At 43.3% G+C, this 17,962-nt stretch overlaps 1 protein-coding gene across 2 annotated transcripts in view; it reads left to right on the plus strand.

Annotated features, from left to right (window-relative positions):
• TRPC7 (transient receptor potential cation channel subfamily C member 7) overlaps nucleotides 1-5,929 on the plus strand; it is a 74,807-nt gene extending 68,878 nt beyond the window's left edge. Inside the window, exons 10-13 of one of the 2 annotated variants that reach the window (XM_042014713.1) lie at nucleotides 1,358-1,438; nucleotides 3,151-3,204; nucleotides 4,478-4,553; nucleotides 5,291-5,929. In XM_042014713.1, the coding sequence (XP_041870647.1) occupies nucleotides 1,358-1,438; nucleotides 3,151-3,204; nucleotides 4,478-4,553; nucleotides 5,291-5,433 (354 nt within the window). In that variant the 3' untranslated portion in view covers nucleotides 5,434-5,929. The remainder of the gene's footprint in view (nucleotides 1-1,357; nucleotides 1,439-3,150; nucleotides 3,205-4,477; nucleotides 4,554-5,290) is intronic. The other variant, XM_042014712.1, reaches the window with a different exon arrangement.
• Nucleotides 5,930-17,962: the final 12,033 nt, after the last annotated feature.

The raw sequence follows: 17,962 nt of genomic DNA on the forward strand, positions 1-17,962 counted from the left end.
CCATCCAGCCCAGGGTGAGCCATCCAGCTCATAGTGAGCCATCCAGCTCATGGTGAGCCATCCAGCTCAGGGTGAGCCATCCAGCCCAGGGTGAGCCATCCAGCTCCAGGCAAAGCCCACAGCCTCCAAAAAGGATGGTTCTCTCCGGAGTTTGAGAGAACTGCTCGGGTCTGGTGTTCATCCAGTCTCTGCCAGCCCCTAAATTAAAGCAGGAAGTCTATCCATGGGGTTTAGTCCATATTACCAAATAATTTAACTACCAACATAGTGAGCATTGCAAAGATAGATAAGCATGTCTACAAATTCATTTAACACTGCTGTTTGTTACTGAAAGAACCACTAGAACAGTGGAGTATCAAAATGAAAGAAGTGTTTCTCCTTCAACTACCTCAAATAATGATTTAAAAATATAATGTTTTTAAAATGTTATTTGAATCAAACCCCATTAAGCTCACTTTGTTTGAAATTTAATTTCTGCTTCAAAGCCTAAAACAAAGTAATACAATTTTCTCTAAGCCTCTTCTTCCCCAGGCCACATGGGTGAAAGTGTCTGGCTTGCCCTTTTTCATGGAACTCATGCAAAATTCATATTTTCCATGGCTTTAGCATAAACAATTAAGAGTATCAGTCATTTCTTGCTTGCCTATTGATTTTGTTCACATAACATCTTCAAGAGTCTCTGTAACCTCATGACACACCTGATGAATAAGAAAGAATTTTTTTAAAAATTACATTATTACTTCAGATTTTTAATCTAATCATTATAAGCATCCTGATTTGAAAAAAAAAAAAAAATAATAATCAGGATCTCTGGTTTAACCAGGGAAGAAAAACCTTTATCCAGGGCCTTCCCTCTACATGCAATTGCACATAGGTGCAGAAGTCTATGATATTTATATACATATTTTTCTTGAGCCAAAAGAAGTGGCAAAATGTGCTGCTGTTTTAAAAGGACCAGTGAAAATCAATTGTGTTTCAGAATTAGGTTTTATACCACAGTCTTGTTCTTTCCAGATACAAGTAGTTATCTTTCTTAAGTTGTGTTCTAAATTGATAAGCATCAGCCTCATTAAGATAAAAGTATTTTGTGCCTCTTAACACCTTGTTGTCTAAAACTTGTGTGAATACCATTTCTGTCTAGATAATTTAGAATCCAGATTTTTCCATTAATTTATATATTTTTTTCTCTTTTCTGTCTTCCAAAAATTTACTTGTTTGCCCTGAATGTTCTGGCTTTTGCTCTACTGTACATAGAAGCGTTTCCTACTGTTTTTCTAAAGCTCTGCTTAGTTTGGGGCTGTCTGGATATGAGAAGCTATCATTGATTTAATCATATCATGATGTTTTATAATTTCAGAAAGTTCGTTTTCACTCTAGCATTCAAAACACTGAGAGTTTTTCTGGGAAGAACGCTTATAACAAGCCCACAAGATACCAGGTAATCACAGCATGAAAGCAAGAGCCAGGGGAGAGGTCTGCCGGTGGACAGCTCTTACCTGCAGGGGTGATGTTTGCATTCTCCCAGTCGATGCCATCCTGGGATGTGCCAGGCTGGGGCACTGGCACAGGGCTGGGCTGGGGTGTTTTGGAGACAAAGGCAGCCTGTCACCCATGGAAATACGCATGGTGTTAGCATTTGTCATGCTGATTAATTCCACTCGAGGGTGTTTAACTTAATACACGAGATGTCATCCAACCTTTGCTCCTCCCATCTTGTATTGACAGCATTTCATTTCCCACGGCACAGAGTCATCTCTCCGGCTGCTGCATTAACATTTGCATGTGCTTCCTCTGGCAGTGGCTCATCCTGGCAAGCTAAACCTGCAATGTGCTATGGTTCAGAGACCTCCTTGTGGCTGCAGAGGTGGCACAGGGTACCACAGCTGTCTGTCCAGCAAGAGTGTTGTGCCAGCAGAAGTGTTATTTCTCGTGCAAGTGTGTCCCTAGGGCAATACAATAAACAGAATGTGCCCCACAGGATTTTTGCCTTCTTCTTTAACATATAGTGAAAAGGAATCTGATGGCAAGTGATATGTCTGAAGGGACTGACATTGAAGACAGATGAGGAAAATAATAGTTAAATTGGCTAAAATGTGCAATGTCCACTCTAGAAGTGGTTTGTCTTGTGTTGGTACAGCATCCAGCGCAATGGGCTCCCAAGCTGTTCAGCTGACCAGTAAGAAATTTCTACTGGTTTAAAAAACTTTTCAGGCTTTTCTGCCACAATAGGAGGGGTATCTAAAATTTAAGTTAGAAATGGGATACATTCACTCGGGCACCTGGAGTTAGTTGGCTTGATTCCATCAAAGGAAAAGGGATGAGAGATTGTGTCCTGCTCAAAGTGGCATTTCAGCACTTTTGACACTTTCCCTCCCATCCAAACCCACAGGTGATGTGTCAGCCTCTGCTGGACTGGTTCTCTTCCTGTAGCTATTATTTCTCAATGAGACCACCTAACAGTTGTGGTAAATTAGACCCTTATTTCCAATATTGAAAAAGCCAGAGGTGACTGTGAAAAATAGGTAGAAAAGGATAAGTACCTGTTATTTTGTTTTAATAATGATAGGTTTGTCTTCAAATTATCTTAGAACATTTCAGTTGCTGCAGGAAGAAATTGCCCAAATAATATAAGGAGAGTGTAATAGTCTTCATTATCTAAAAATAAAGAAGAATGAACAGTGTGATAATCTGGCTGGCAAGCTTTTCTTCTACAACTGGGAAAACCTTTGAAGCAGATGCTTTTTGCTGAACTGTTTTCTTTAGCAGTGTTTATTGAGTGATGTATCTGCAGTCCCTGCAGTCTGTGTACTTAAGACTACATATGGACAGTGCTCTGGAGGGATAACAAAAATATACAGAATTTGAACATGCAATAATTTGAAAAGCATGAGGAACAAGTCAACGCAGCTGCCATGATCTGGGAATAAACTAGTCTAGGAAAAATGATACCTTTATCAAAGAGGATATGGGAACTGGAGTAGAGAGAGGGTATGTTATCTTTTTTTTTTTCCCACGTAATAAGAGCCTGTGTTCTGACTCCTTGTTTTAGTCTAAATTTCCTCTGACTTCTGCTCTGGAAAAAAAATACTTATTTTTGTATCCAGGTTTTCCCTACTTTCCCCAAACATTACTTCATTTATGTTTTCTCAGGTGACAACCCTACCTCCCTCTGGATTCCTCTACCTTGGCCATCTCCAACACAGCGTACGTGCACTGTGCCTCATCTCTGTTGCCTTAGTGACTCACCTGCTTAGCCAGATGCCTCTGACATACAAGGACAGTCTTAGACATCCCATATTCCCTGGCTGCATGGCATATACAAATGACTGGATCCTTCTTTGATCTTCACAAGCCTTTTGCACTGCTATAAGCCTTATTCGGCTGCTCAGAAAAAAGAGCAGGTGTACTGTTTCCTTAATCTGTATTTCAGACCCTTTGCAGAATTTTTCAGTGATGTTCCAAGCAGAGATGTGATTGCTCTGTGGAGAAGTGAGTCCATGCTGGGAGAGGCTTCTCCCTTAACACTGGACATCTGGTCAATCAAAGACACTGAGCTCTCCTATGTTTGCAGAGAACGTACCTAAATCTCTGTCTCTTAGAGAGCAATTCTTTTTATGTTTAGATGTTTTTATTCCTTTTTTTCCCTTATAGCTTTTTATTATGAGATTTTTTTCCCCACTGAGTATCTTTTCTGCATTGAAGACGAGGCTATCACCGGTACCCCAGTGTGCAGCCCAAGACTGCCAAAGTTACTTTCCTTCTAGATAAAAAGAACTTAGACATTTTTGGAACAATAGCACATTGCAAGCTCATATCCATAACCATAATCTATTTCCATACATACCCTTCCTCACTAACAATCATCTTCCATTTCGTAAGTCTACGTGGCTCTGTATTTTTCACTGTATATGTCTCTTAAAATCTGCCATTTCCCTAAGGAACTTTTCTCTCTTAAGCCAAGTTCCCCACCTCTGTTCAAACTCTCTTTTCTCTGTCCTCCTCTAAATTTATTTTCTCTTAAAAACCCAGTCACAAGGCTGACAGTCTTTCTGTGAACCTCAGGTCAGCTGCATCGTGCGTGAGTTTGCTAACATTATTAATTAACCACTTATTTTTTCCTGTAAATTACTATTAGACAGCGACATGCCAAAAGAAGGCTTTGGAACCCATTCCTTAGCTTTCTATTGGATCAGCTGTGTTTTCGTTCTGTCTGTGGGACATGCTCTACATTCACACACATCCCACAAAATACCCCAAAGTGCTTCATATGTGGGGTCATGATCAAATGGCTGTCAATCAACTACTGTAGTACAATGTCCACAATATAAAATATAAAATAAATGAGAAATAATAATAATAATAGTAATAATAATAATACCCCTAGTGAAGACAGATGTTTGAATTGCTCATAGTAAGTCTGGAATGAAGGCAATGTGGACAGTCTCCCACTAAAGGAGTGGTTCTGTTCTCCTTTCAGAAGATAATGAAGCGTCTGATTAAGCGCTATGTGCTGAAGGCTCAGGTTGACCGAGAAAATGATGAGGTCAATGAAGGCAAGTGGAATTTTATAATTGATAGACCTAATGAGCATGTGCTGTTATTGCTGCTGACCTGGCCAGTACGAGGGTTGAGCTCAGTTAAGATCCTCTGTAGAGAGAGCTTGCCCGTGCTCACACTCAGGTGAGCAGTGCTGACTCTGAGCCACCCTTGTAACCTTGAAACTCCAGGTCCTTGTTTTTCCTTAGTGGAACACACATGTCACAGGATCTTCCACAGCCCTTCTAACCCCTGTAGCTCTAACTCTCCTTCCCTTACAACAGCCAGGGTATTGCCAACACCCAACCTGACCTTGGTGTCTAAGTAAAGCATTTTCTGACTGTGCTGCCCAGGCCTGCCCCAAGGACACTGCTTTGAGTGGGATCCAGATCCATATTGCCATGCTGGCATGTGGCATTTGTGTGCAGATGGAAAAGAAGCTCCAACACCTCTTAACTGCTACCCTCCTGCAAATACCCTGTGCAGGTGGAGATCAACATGTGGAGAGAGAACAAACTTGAGGAAAAATCATGAACTCTCCACACATATTTGCTGTTGCTATTGGTACCACTACTGCGAGTACAGGTTATTCCTTATAACTGCAGATATCAAGTGCATAGTGCAGGGAGATCAAATGCAGCTCCACACACATTCCTGACCAAACACACTGGAATTACTGCTCTCTCGGGTCTTGAAATCATAGGGATTACTGACTTGGTTCAGTACTGCTAATAAGAACATTTTCCTCTTTCAGGAGAACTTAAAGAAATCAAACAAGACATTTCCAGTCTCCGCTATGAACTCTTAGAGGAAAAGTCCCAAGCTACCGGTGAGCTGGCAAAACTAATACAGCAGCTGAGTGACAAGTTTGGGAAGACCTTAAATAAGGACATTTGATGGTGAATACAGAGAAAGACAACTTGTTCTTGAGACATTGCTCATTCTCAACCAGCATCTTAGGAGGGCAAAAACCATGGGAAAGATGGGTACTGCACACTCAGCTTTTGCTGACAAGCAAGTGTTGGTAGGAGCACTTTGCGTTACTCCTGCACTTGGTGAGAGACCAGTTAAATCTTTTCTAATACAAAAGTGACTTAATGGTAAAAATCTATGCCCCTTGACATCAGAAATAGATGCACCACAGAGAAGGCACCTCCAATTAAAGGCAAAAAAAGCCAGATCTTCATTCATCTGACGCCAGAGAAGACAATGTAACTGTGCTCTTTAATACCAACAGAGTCTGTACTTACCAGAATTGGGTGAAGTCTGAAGAAATAATGTGCCAAGCATATTCCCTGCAAAATTTTTAAAATTCCTATTCTTGGGTGTGTACGCTCCTTTTATGTTTACATTGGCAACCCTGACTTTGAACAGCACTGTGGCTAGTGAAAAACTAATGAGAAATCATCTGTTGAAGTGACCAAGGCAGTGAATAACAAGTGGACACTGGCAGCACTGGAAAAATGTAATCAAGCTTGTGGGGTAAATTATCCTTTAACCTGATGAAAGGATTTCCAGCCAAACACTCCTCTCCACCTTTTCCAGCTGTATTAGCTAGTCTGCTGATGGATATGGTCTCTTTATATGCACTTAGCCTCTCTTTTATCCTTAGTCAATCCCATCTCCGACAACAGTGTACTGAAATATTCGTAATGATGTGAAGCTCACTTCCCAGGAATACCCAGAGGTAAAACAGGTAAAACACCTTGTGCTAAAGTGTTCAGTTCAAAGAACAGCATTAATCCAGAGACAGCGATGCAACTGAGCTCAGCTTTCAGATTCCAGAGGTCAAACTGCAAGCCATAAGGAGAGATCAATCACGAAGAACATTGCCCAGTAGTTTCCAACCTTGAAATTAATACAAAAAGGCTTCAATCGAACATTGTGACCAAAAAAAAACCAAAAAAAAAAAAAGGAAATAAAGGAAAAATCATTGTAGAAATTGTAATGTTTTTGGCTCTTACAGAGGGTGAGAAAGGGATTCAAACTGTTCTAAGGCTGTGGTAATACAATGATCACACTTTTACAACAGGAAAGTTGTGAGTCTGTGCAACACAACTGCAGAAGTGGATGGCTTGGGTTTTCATGGTTGGGTACATGATCTCAACTTCTTAAAGCACACCTTACTACTTGGGAACCATGGAACTGGACTGTTTGTTTACAAGAGACACCTATAAAATGAAGATGACATTTAGGTTTCAGCTGAGACAAGCAGAGCCAGAAGGTGACCTGTGATCAGTTCTTAAGTGCCAGATGAGAATACATATAGCCTAATAGAATAATAGTTATATTTGTACAAAAATAAAAGAAAACAAAATTAAAAAGTGTACTGTACGTAGATCTGTTTAGACAAAAAAATACTGTATTTTTACCTTTAATAAGATTATCTTGTATACTGTAATATTTTTACCTAAAAATGGAAAAAAAAATAAAATTACCTCATAATATTTTGTTGTACACTGAGTGAAATATTTGCTTGATCTTTTGACTACCTATTACATGGCCTTTTTTTTTTTTTTTTTGCTTTTTTGTGTTTGTTAACAATAAAATCATTATATGAAGCAAATTTGCCATAAGAATTCTGGCATAAGAAGCCTGAAAGAGCCAAAATGCAACACTTAAACTAAAATACATTTAAAATGAACAAAACTAGGGAATTAAAGGCTGTGTGACCAACTACAGTCCACAAAAATGACTCCTCATTTGTGCTTAATTTGAAATTATTGTATCATTTGTAAAATCAACATCTAAAAAGAGAAATTCAGCTCTGCTGGCTTCAGCAAACATAGTGGTGGTACTGAGTGCGCAAACCAAAGTCAAGCAAGTCACAAAGGTTTTATAGACTTTAGCTGGCAGGACAAGTGAAGGGGCATCTGCCCTGATCACCCCATCTGGGTGAGGGGGGCTTTGCTCCCCCAAACCGCTTGTTGCAGCTGTGGGAAATCTGTCCTGTTGTGTGACAGTTCCTGCAATGTGGTGTTGGCATGAAACACCCAGCATCAGTGTGAGAAATCAGACATTGCAGGTAACAGCATTTACTCATCACTTTGGGCTGTCTCCCGCAGTAAGTACTGCCAATATATGTTCAGTTTTCCCCATAAGAAGAGGGAATATATTTTATGGCAATACTGTTTTCCCCCTCCCCACCTTTCCAGCCACTGTGTAAAACTTTTTTTCCATTTGAAAAAACGGCCCTGTTGTCATGGCACTGTCTTAAAATTTAATCGGATTACAGCTCTACACATGGCTCCTGATCGAAGTATTGCTTTACCCTTCCCATTTAGTGTTTTAGGGATTTAAGGAAAATTGTTCTTGGTAGAACTTACAACAACCACCATAATTTAAATTTCTCATGACATTGAATGCAAGTCCTGCAAAAAGGATTAGTGGAAATGCTATGATGCACTTATATTTTGTATATTTAAATGCAGCTCAGCAAAATGCCTGATCTACAGTACAGCAACACCTATGGGAATATTCTTCTGCTGCTAAATATTGCAATCAATGCGTGGTCTGGTCAGCACAAATAACACTGTACTGTGAATAACTTTGCTGAATTTTTGGGTCCCAGGTGGAGGTACAGCTGTGCCCATCAGCTCCTGTCCTTCCAGCATCTGTACAGGTGAAGCAATGCAATCCAGCAACAGGTAGTTGGCATGCTGCTCTCACTCAGGAATCTGCCATGGAAGAGCACAATATTCTCTAGGACTTCAAAAGTAGACTAAAAGATGTATTAAAAATACTATTTAAAAAAATCTTCTTCCTCCCCTTTTGCATTTACATTTTTGAAAGTATCGAAGTATGGAGACTCTATATAAATATTCATGACAAGCAAAATCCCACTTCCACAGAGCACTTTCCTCATCTGGTCCCAATAGCACACCCAAAGGAGCTGCTCCCTGTGTATTACTGGGCTGCCAGCAGGAGCAAAGTTGATTCTCCAAGGTCAGTTTATAAGAAGTTAAAATTAAGAAGCTTCACTGAAAGATCCCTTGGAGAACTTAAAGAGTTTGAAGAGGAAGAATCAAGGTAGGTGAGTCCCAGATTAGATTAGACCTGAGACATGTGGGTCCCCTGTCCCATTTCCCATCACCAGGGGGACCTCCTGGCAGTGCAGTGACACATCAACCACCCACTGAGAAGCATTTGGTCCAGTCTGTAACACCTCTTACCTTTGGCTTTGTAATACAGGTTTTAATGTTCCTTGGACAAATTCATACTGTGAAGGGATGGAACTTTACCCCAATTATTTGTAGAGATAGAATTATATCTTTTTATGGGAAATAAGAGAGGTCATACAAAAATGAAACTAATCTGAAGTCGTCCACAGAAAGGTGAATATTCTCCAAGGGATCGTCATAATTCTGCAAATCCCCCAGGCCCATCAAACTAGAACTTAAATAGACACCCTGAGGAAATCAGAACAAAATCATTCACTAGCCAGTATTGATTTATTGACTGCCCAAGTCTCTAGACAGTTGTTTCACACCTTGCAAAGGCCAAACCAGTCAGCTGCTGCTAACAGAGAGGAACAAACAGCAGTAAGCATTAACAGCACTTGATATTTCATGGGGCTGAGCTGCCTGGTTTTAAGCCTGGTTTTAAGCCCTGTTGCCCAGACGTGCAAGCCCCAAACCAAAGGAGCTGTCCAAGGGCAGCTGGCATCATGCCCCTGCTTTCAGCAGCAAGAGATGGGCTGTGCAGCCACAAGGCAGATGTGATGCTTCGTGCACATCTTTGCTCTCCAGCTGGACTAATTCTGCCTGAAACTTTATGGAGAATGACTAACAAATACTGTCCTCAGCTCCCAAAAACATGGTTTAAAAGTATATATGAATAAGAATATGAATGGTGTAATGAATAATGGCTTAAAAGGCTGCCTGCATCCTGACCAGGGCTCATATTAAATAGTCAGAGCTAGGCTTTATTTTTAATTAATCTACATGAGGAAAGCATTTGCAGCAGGCCAAAAGAAATTGCCCTGATTAAAAGATGCAAGAAATGAATGATCACTCAGTAAGGACAAGCCAGGACACAGTCCATCACCACAAAGGCAGGAGACTTGAGCAGTGTGGACGGGGTTCCAAACACATCTCCAGCTGAGAGCAGATCTCTGCTGAGCCATGGCCAGGTCTGGGCTGCAGCCCTGGGCTGCAGATGGGAGGGATGAGACAGGACCAGTCCTGCATGGTGGGCAGCACCCTGCCACAGAACAGCTCTGCTGCCTCCCAGGCACAAGCAGGAGCCTGGCAAACAAGAACCTGACAAACAGGGAATTTCATTCCTCAGTTGGCTTGTGTTTGCTTCCCCAGCTAACCAACTGGCAGGGGAATGAAAGCCATGACTTCATAGCCAAGGCTGGTGGCTTTCAGATGGGAAGGGTAGGTGTTTCCTCTATCCAGACACTATAAATACTTTCCTTGTGACCTGCAAAACAGTGCTGCCCTTGCTTTGGCCACAAATCCCTCCGCACTCCACGTTAGATGCTACAGGCAGCAGGTCCCATTACTCCCATTTCACCTTGGCTGGGACTGGGCTGTAAACCCCGCAGGTACCACACCTGGTGCTGGACAGCAGCCTGCACAAACTACAGCCTTAAAAACTTACATTTTTATTGTGAAAGGATAGAGATTGCACAGGGGAAATGAAATAACCTTAGCTTCCAGTGAAGGAAGGCAGGTGCAGAGAAATTCAGTGATTTGCCTTAATGACCTGAAAGGAAGGGGCCAAAAATGGGACTGTGGTTCTGAATCTTATTAGAATGAAAATATAATCATTAGGTTTGCCCTCTCTTAGTCCCTGTTCTGCATCTTTATAGGGCATATACTCCTCAGTGAGGGATAAGATCTGCCAATGCCTGATGCCAGCAGCGCAAGAGCAACGGGAAGAAAACAAGAATGATTGCCTCAGTGGCCATATATAATTTTGGGAAGTCGTTCCCTTTGATCTCTGGGAGGTTTTAGTGGCTCTATATCAATGATATGTCTTCACTATAGTTGAATTTAAATAAATTCAAATAGATTATAATGAAAGGAGCAAAATAACTAAACTGCTTCTGGAATTTGTGATGCCTCTAACAGCAGGTAAAAGGGCACTTGCTTCAGGTCATTTGAGACAGACATTTAACACAAACCTGCAGTGTGACAGAGGGGATTTTGAAGAGCTTAAAGAGTTAATGAATAGCTAATGATCCCGTTAATATACAGCTAATGTTTACAATAATACAGACTAATATTTAATTCCCTTACTAATGATTAATTATTGTGCTGCAAAGTTTTAATTAGGCTTACACAGCAGGAGCATGGGGGATCTGGTGAGGAGATGAATTTCTGTGCAGAGTCACTGCCCTGACTCCAGGCTCTTCTCCAGTAGCTGCCCCTGTGGTGAGCACAGCTTTGACACCACAGCACGTCCATGTGGTGAGGGAGCAGATTGATGGCTGAGATCTTCTGTAGGATGAAGGTTGTTCCCACATCCAAGTGCGTGGCACACAGACTCCATAACAATTTGCTTTTGAAAACAAGCTGATAAAAACCTGTCCCTGTCCCCTGTCAGCTGAGAGCATCCTGCACTGCTGTCCTGCTCTCCCCTTGGAGCAGGGCTCCCAGTCCCGTTGCTCTGGTACCCAGCATCCCTTCTGATGGCAAGGGCTCTGCAGCAGGGATTGCAATAACTCACTCCAAGGTTTTCATTTGAAGATGAAAGCTTCCATGAAATTAAAAAGCTGGTTTGATGCAAAAGTGTTCTGTGTACAATAATATGCTTTGGGCCAAATCTTCCTCATGATTCCCAAACGCAATTAAAAAATTGAGCTCATCCTGAAAAGAAGCTTGTTGGGCTCATGTGTTTAGAATAAGCGCTGACTGGTTTTGTCAGTCATTCCTGCAGCCAGCCGGGACAGACAGACAGGGCTTCAGCAAGGTACTCAAAAGACCACACTCCTCCTCCCAACTGTGCATTTGCAGCCAGCCAAGTGAGCCCACAGCTTAGGGATTTTTATTTTTGTCACAGATTTCAGGCAAGCCTTCAGGTGACAAGAGGCCAGCAGGCTTGTTCAAGGGGCAGCCTCTAAGCACACCTGAGAGCTCCCAACTTTCAGGCAAAGCATTAGTGAGATGGAAGTACGACAGGGAATGAATAACAGACACCTCATCAGACACTCTGCATTCACTGCAGAGTGAAAAGACACAACTAGAGGGAGACTTTTGTGCTTATTAAACACTCTTAAGTGTATATTATGTACCTGATAACACCTGGCTCGGTCCCTGCTGCCATCTAGGCATCGCACCAGAGCCACCTTTGTCGTGATGCTCCCGAGCCAGCATTCCTGCTGTGACAGGAATCAGTGTGGGAAATACAGTGGAGGGGTGTGATGGCACAGGCACAGAAGCCGCAGAGAGCAACAGGGTCTGGGGGTAAAACTGCTACCACTTTCCTCCAGGGCAGGAGGGAAGCAATGATATTACAGACTTGAGCCACAAACTTACAGCAGGTTTTGCTTTCAGAGCAGAACAGAGTGGGAGCAGGTGTCTGCAGGCAGGAGAGGCATGGGAATGAAGGAGGAAATTTGCACTTGTGGCAACTGAGCTGTGGCATGGAGGCTGAGCTGTGCATCACCTGCCTGTGCCTCATCACCCTTTGGGGTGAATTACAGGCCATGGTCTCTGAGTTTTACTGCTGGGTTTCTTTAAATGTTTAGAAGAATATTGGGGAAGGTGGGGGCTCATGTTCTGCACCCAGCCTAAAGTGAAAATGATGAGGAAGGAAAGGTGCAACTAAAAGTATAATTAAGTGAGGAAAGAAAGTGGGTGTCAGCAGGCATAAGAGAAAATAATAGCCCTTTCTCAACTGGAGTTACAGCCACCAGCACTAACTGCTGCTTGTGAACACCTTTACCCAAGCTGTGCTGGCTCAGAGCTAACCCCTGGGGATAAACAGAGCATGGATACACCTACAGAGTCTGCCAAAAGCCAATCCTGGGCCCCTCAGTTTAGGAAGGATATTGAGATGCTCAAACATGTCCAGAGGAGGGCAACAAAGCTGGTGAAGGGCCTGGAACACAAGCCCTGTGAAGAATGGCTGAGGGAGCTGGGGTTGTTTAGCCTGGGAAAAAGGAGGCTCAGGGGAGACCTTATCACTCTCTACAACTCCCTGAAAGGTGGTTGTAGCCAGGTGGGGGTTGGTCTCTTCTCCCAGGTAACAACTGACAAAATGAGAGGACACAGTCTTAAGCTGTGCCAGAGGAAGTTTAGGTTCGACATCAGGAAAAAATTCTTCACTGAAAGAGTGATTGGGCACTGGAATCGTCTGCCCAGGGAGGAGGTGGAGTCACCATCCCTGGACATGCTTAGAAAAAGACTGGACATGGCTCCCAGTGCCATGGTTTCGTTGATGAGGAGGTGTTAGGTCATAGGTTGGACTTGATGATCTCAAAGGTCTCTTCCAGCCCAGTTCATTCTGTGATTCTGTGACACTGGCTGTGGCTCAGAGAGAGCATCGTAAGGGATAATTGTGCATGGTAATGTCAGCTGATGCCCCAGCCTGCAGTAAGCCCTCAGTGCCCAAGACCCCCAAGTACCTGGTGTTCTGAGAGGAGAGAAACTGTTTGTTGTTTGTTTGATTGGGGTTTTTTCAGGCGCTTTTTCCTGGCTTTTTAATATTTCCTCCATGATTTAGAATAAGCTGTGGATGTCTCATAGGGATTTCAGTGGGCATTCACGAGGGGAAAACACAGTCCAGAGCATTCCCAAACACAAACTGCTGTGGATGGGAGAGGAGGGAGATGGACCCATGCCTCTCACTGCTGATTGCGGTGGAAGCCAGCAGGTTGTGCTCATGAACAAGAAATCCACAGCTCTGCCTCTGGGATGCTCCGGAGTAAAAGCAAAGCTACAGGAAAAAAACATTCCTCTTTCTGCAGGGTTTTTCTCCAGCTCATTATAGCAGCCTGCCTGCATGTTTTAACAGCCCATAAAGCCACAAGGATCTGGCACTTATTAAACTCTGTTACTAAAAAAAAGAAATGTTGAGCTGATGCTTTCTTGTTAGAAAGTCAATACTTCTTCAGCTGACTCTGATGAACTCAAAGAAGTCTTCTGCTTTTTGCTGTGTTACTCTTTTTTTTTTTTTTTTAAGTGTCTGCTGGCTCCCAGGGGACAACACCTTTCAATACCTCTCTCTCATTCATACCTACACAAAATATAGACATAGAGCTCCAGAAGAAAATTCCCTCTTCCGCTGAATTTTGTGTGTAGGACCCACTGTGGCCAGAACTGCTGCTTCCCTAAATAAGAGATTCTACTATTTAAACTTATTTAAAAATATAAAGGTTAGGTTCTCTTCCAATCTGTACCTACATAAGCCAACACCACACTGCTTTAAATTAGAAAATAAAATCATGTTTCTGCTATCATCTCACATGCAGGGTTTCCTTAATCCATTCTTCCAATTTTAGGAGTATTTCTAACAAAATGTGGACAGTTCTTACATCTGAGGTACCAAGATGTTTGTGATAGCAGAATGACTGACAGTTTTTTCCAAAATTTGATGGGGATTCCCTCCGACATTCATCCTTCTTGGAGCTGGAATTGAGCCTTAAGCCTCTTTCTTGTTCCCCTTTCTAGGCACAAAGCCTGTCCTTGATTAAAGACAGCACTTCAGCCATAACCTAAAGTTCCATAAGTGCACTAGTTTATTTCTTGCTAGTCTTCTTGCAGAAGTGAGCCAGAAATCTTCATGTTATAACAGCTTAAACCAACGACCTTGGTGCTCCCGGAAGCACAAGAGACAGGTGAAAGCTCAGGAGCCAAGTGCAGCTCTCCAAAGCCAGCATTAACTCATTCCTGGTGTTCAGGTCTCCAGCAGTACCTGAGATGCTCTGTCAGTAGTAAGGGACTCCTGTGGGGGTGGGGTGAAAGGCAGGAGTGACACAGAATTATGGGGATGACACATCCACCACACCTCACTTTAAATTGGGTATTCACAGTAAAAAAGCTGAGCTGGCCCAGATAAAGAAGTTCAACTGTTTCTTGTAAAAAAGAATAAAGCAGACATAAAAGCGTGCTGTAACTGAATTAGTGAACATCAGAAACATCAAAACGAGTCTATCAACAGCTCTGTGTGTCAGTCCCACTGCTCCCCGTGCTTCCCACAGCCCTGAACTGTGGGGACCTGGAGCCACCCCCACGCCACAGGCACCCCCCTGTACATGACATGCTCAGCCTGAACCACAGCCTGCATCTTGTTCAGGCAGCAGGCTGCAGTTCAGAAACGTATTGTTATCTAAGTCAATCCTCTCAGCCAACCAATTCCAGCAACTCACTTTGAAAACACCACCCACGTTCTATAAAAAATCAGATTTGAGATGCAGCCCACAGAGATTAATGAGGGTTTGAATTTATGCCTCAGGAGCTTCCAGTGGTTTGATTTTTTTGCTATACCATTATAATCTTCCTATACATGAAGGCTGCTCACATACTTCCAGAAAGGGCTTGATTTCACAGCTAATAAAAATTGCATTCAGGAAAATTAAATAGATAAAGCAGTTGCTATTACTAAGGCTGTATTTTAGCACAAAGTCTGGTGATGCAAATTAGTGTGTGGTGGCCAAACTGAGTTTCAGGAGGTATTTTTCTCAGCAGAAGCTCTGCCATGTGCAGGTGGGCCCAATGAAAGGGACCCAGTGGGGTGGGGGCTCTGCAAGGCCCCTCCACCTGTCCTGGCACTGGGGGAGCACTTTCCAGCAGCCAGATGGAGGTGTTCCCTGTGGAGAGCTTTTCACTCAAGGTTTGAGGAATGGCAGAAGCCAACAAGAACCTTCCAATATTCCTCAGCCTGGTGACAATTCCAGCTGACCTAGTGACAATACCTCACCACTTATGCATGAATGCTGCTGGAAGCCATCCTGCTGAGTGCCCCCATAAAAAGCAGTCAAGCACGGCTCTGCACGTACCAGGAAGTGCAGTACAAGCACTAAACAAGGTGTTAGCTTGGGCTCAGCAGCTGAAAAACACCTCTGTGAATTTCTAGTTCACTCTACTATGCTGCAGCAGACACAGGCAACCCTATCAGAGCACCGGGGTTTTGCCTTTCTGTGGGAGTGTTGCTTTTCAGATTTCATTTTTATCAAGTTTGAATTGGACACTCTGGGGGCAAGGAGGGGCAAGAATCCCAGCACTGACTGAAAAGCCAAATAACCTTGTTCACACAGACTATCAGAAAATGTCTCTATCCTCTCCACCTCTCCCAAAAAGGAAAGAGAGAACATTTACCTTTTCTTAGCACTGAGTATCTCCTCATATATATATTTCTGAGTGATCCGAGAGCCAATAAGGCTGTAGGAAAGAAAAGACATTCCTCTCTACACATTGCATGTGAGACACTCTGAAACAGCTCTCAGGATTGTCCCACAGACCAAGCCCAGAATGACAGCGTGGGCCACCACTGTTTGGCACTTGGGATATTCCTGCTTCTGCATCCGTTTGAGCCTCATTATGCACAATCCAGCACAACTGTACACATTTCATGGTTAATGTACTCAAAATAAGCATTACTCAGACTGATGACTAGGTCTTCCCCTACAGCCATCTGGATGGTTTATTTTAGAAAGTGATTTGGAAGAACAGTGCTTTATTCATAATTATTCTGAGGGCTCCATTAGAACACAGGGCTGTCGGGATCCAGCTCCTGCCTTTCTCTCACTGGCCTCCAGCTTCACATTCCCCTCAGTAGTTCCCACAGTTTTTGAAGGAGGAAGATCACATTTATCATTAACCACAACACCCCCTTATCACCAAACTTTGAACTGCAACACCGTGCAGGTCCCAGAAAGGACTCACCACAAACTCACTGACCCAGAGCCACCACACACCTCCAGCACATCACCTGGCACAGGGCTGCAGTCATGTGACAGAGCTGCACTTTACATAAATGCAAATTAATGTTCAAATTACTCACTCAGGCCTTTGCTGGAACTGCTGCCTTTCAGTGTGTGTCACTTGCTGAACTGGAGCCGTGATGGGCAGTGGCACACTCAGGATGCCACCAACACGGGTCCCAGAGGCTGATGCCATCCTGCCATGCAGAAAGGGAGAGCCACTTTAAATTTAAGAGGGGTTCTTGTGTATCTCATCCAAGCCTCATGGTACCTAAATTATTTATTGTGCATTTGCTGCATTATTTATTGAGTTCCTTTTGCCCATGCAAGGAACATGCCAGTGGCTCTGCCACAGGTTTCATACACCATCCCAGCTCCAAGATTTCCTTCCTATTCTCCTCTAAAGGGCAGATTACCAGGCTATTTTCAAGTTAAATATGTTTTCCCGTGGGTGCAGAGTTCTCCTTGGGTGAAAAGATTCCAACCAGCCTCTGGAGAGGCAGGATCTTGCCCAGGAACCATGGCAGAATGAGCTGAAATTATCACAAAAGGCCATGGAAAGAGTTTTTGTTATAAATGTGGTTCTGGTCACTGTGAATAAGGAGCCATCTTGCTACCTCCGGGTATTCACATGCCCTGGAGGGCGCCGCTGGACTCTCCTGCTATGGCTTCCTCTTCGAAGGGACCCAAAACAACCATTGAGCATTTCCTGTGTTTGAACCACTGAAGCTCTCATGGACTGGCATGAAGCTGTGTCAGAGAAGGTTTTGGTTGGGTATCTTCACCCAGAGGGTGGCTGGGCACTGGAACAGGCTCCTCAGGGCAGTGGTCACAGCACCAAGCCTGACAGAGCTCAGTGAGTGCTTGGACAACCCTGCCAGGCACAGGGTGAGATCTTTGGGGCTGTCCTGTGCACGGCCAGGAGATGGACTCGATGTGGGTCCTTCCCAGCTCAGGATATTCCATGATTCCATGACTGGCTTTGCTTTCCCATGTCAGGGCAAAGCTTCTGTCTGCTGTTTCCCCTGAGCCAACGCTGCCTTTTTAGAGAACATTTCCATCTGTAATTACTGCACAATGGGACAAAGTGAGGGTGCTTTGATCATGTATTCATGATATCTCCCCTGCTTTGAAGATAACTCTGCAGAGTGACAGCAGCTGTTTTAATCCCCAGGTGGTGCCAATAAATACAGGAACCAGTAGTTTAACACTACACTGTCCATGGTCTCATATTCCCCCAATACCTAATAATAGAACAAAAGTGTGAAATATAGCAGTGATCCCACAGCTGCAAACTTCCTATTAAACCAAGACAAGACATGTAAGGGATGGCTGTTAGCACCCTCCAGGCCAGTGAATCGTCAAATACCCTCCCATCTGCAGAAAGGATTGCAGATTTCATTTATTTCTCCAATACCTGTCAGAGCAGAAAAAAAAGGCAGGATGTTTTAAAAGGGTATCAAAAATCATCACTGCCTAGACCAAGATGGAACCTCTTAAACTGTCAGATTTCACAGCAGAGTCTGCATGACACTTCTGCTGGTCTTTCAC

Source organism: Corvus kubaryi, unplaced genomic scaffold, assembly GCF_017639235.1.
Source record: "Corvus kubaryi isolate FWS band 111438036 unplaced genomic scaffold, C.kubaryi_AGA036_p1.0 split2-37374, whole genome shotgun sequence".
Taxonomy (NCBI): Eukaryota; Metazoa; Chordata; class Aves; order Passeriformes; family Corvidae; genus Corvus; species Corvus kubaryi.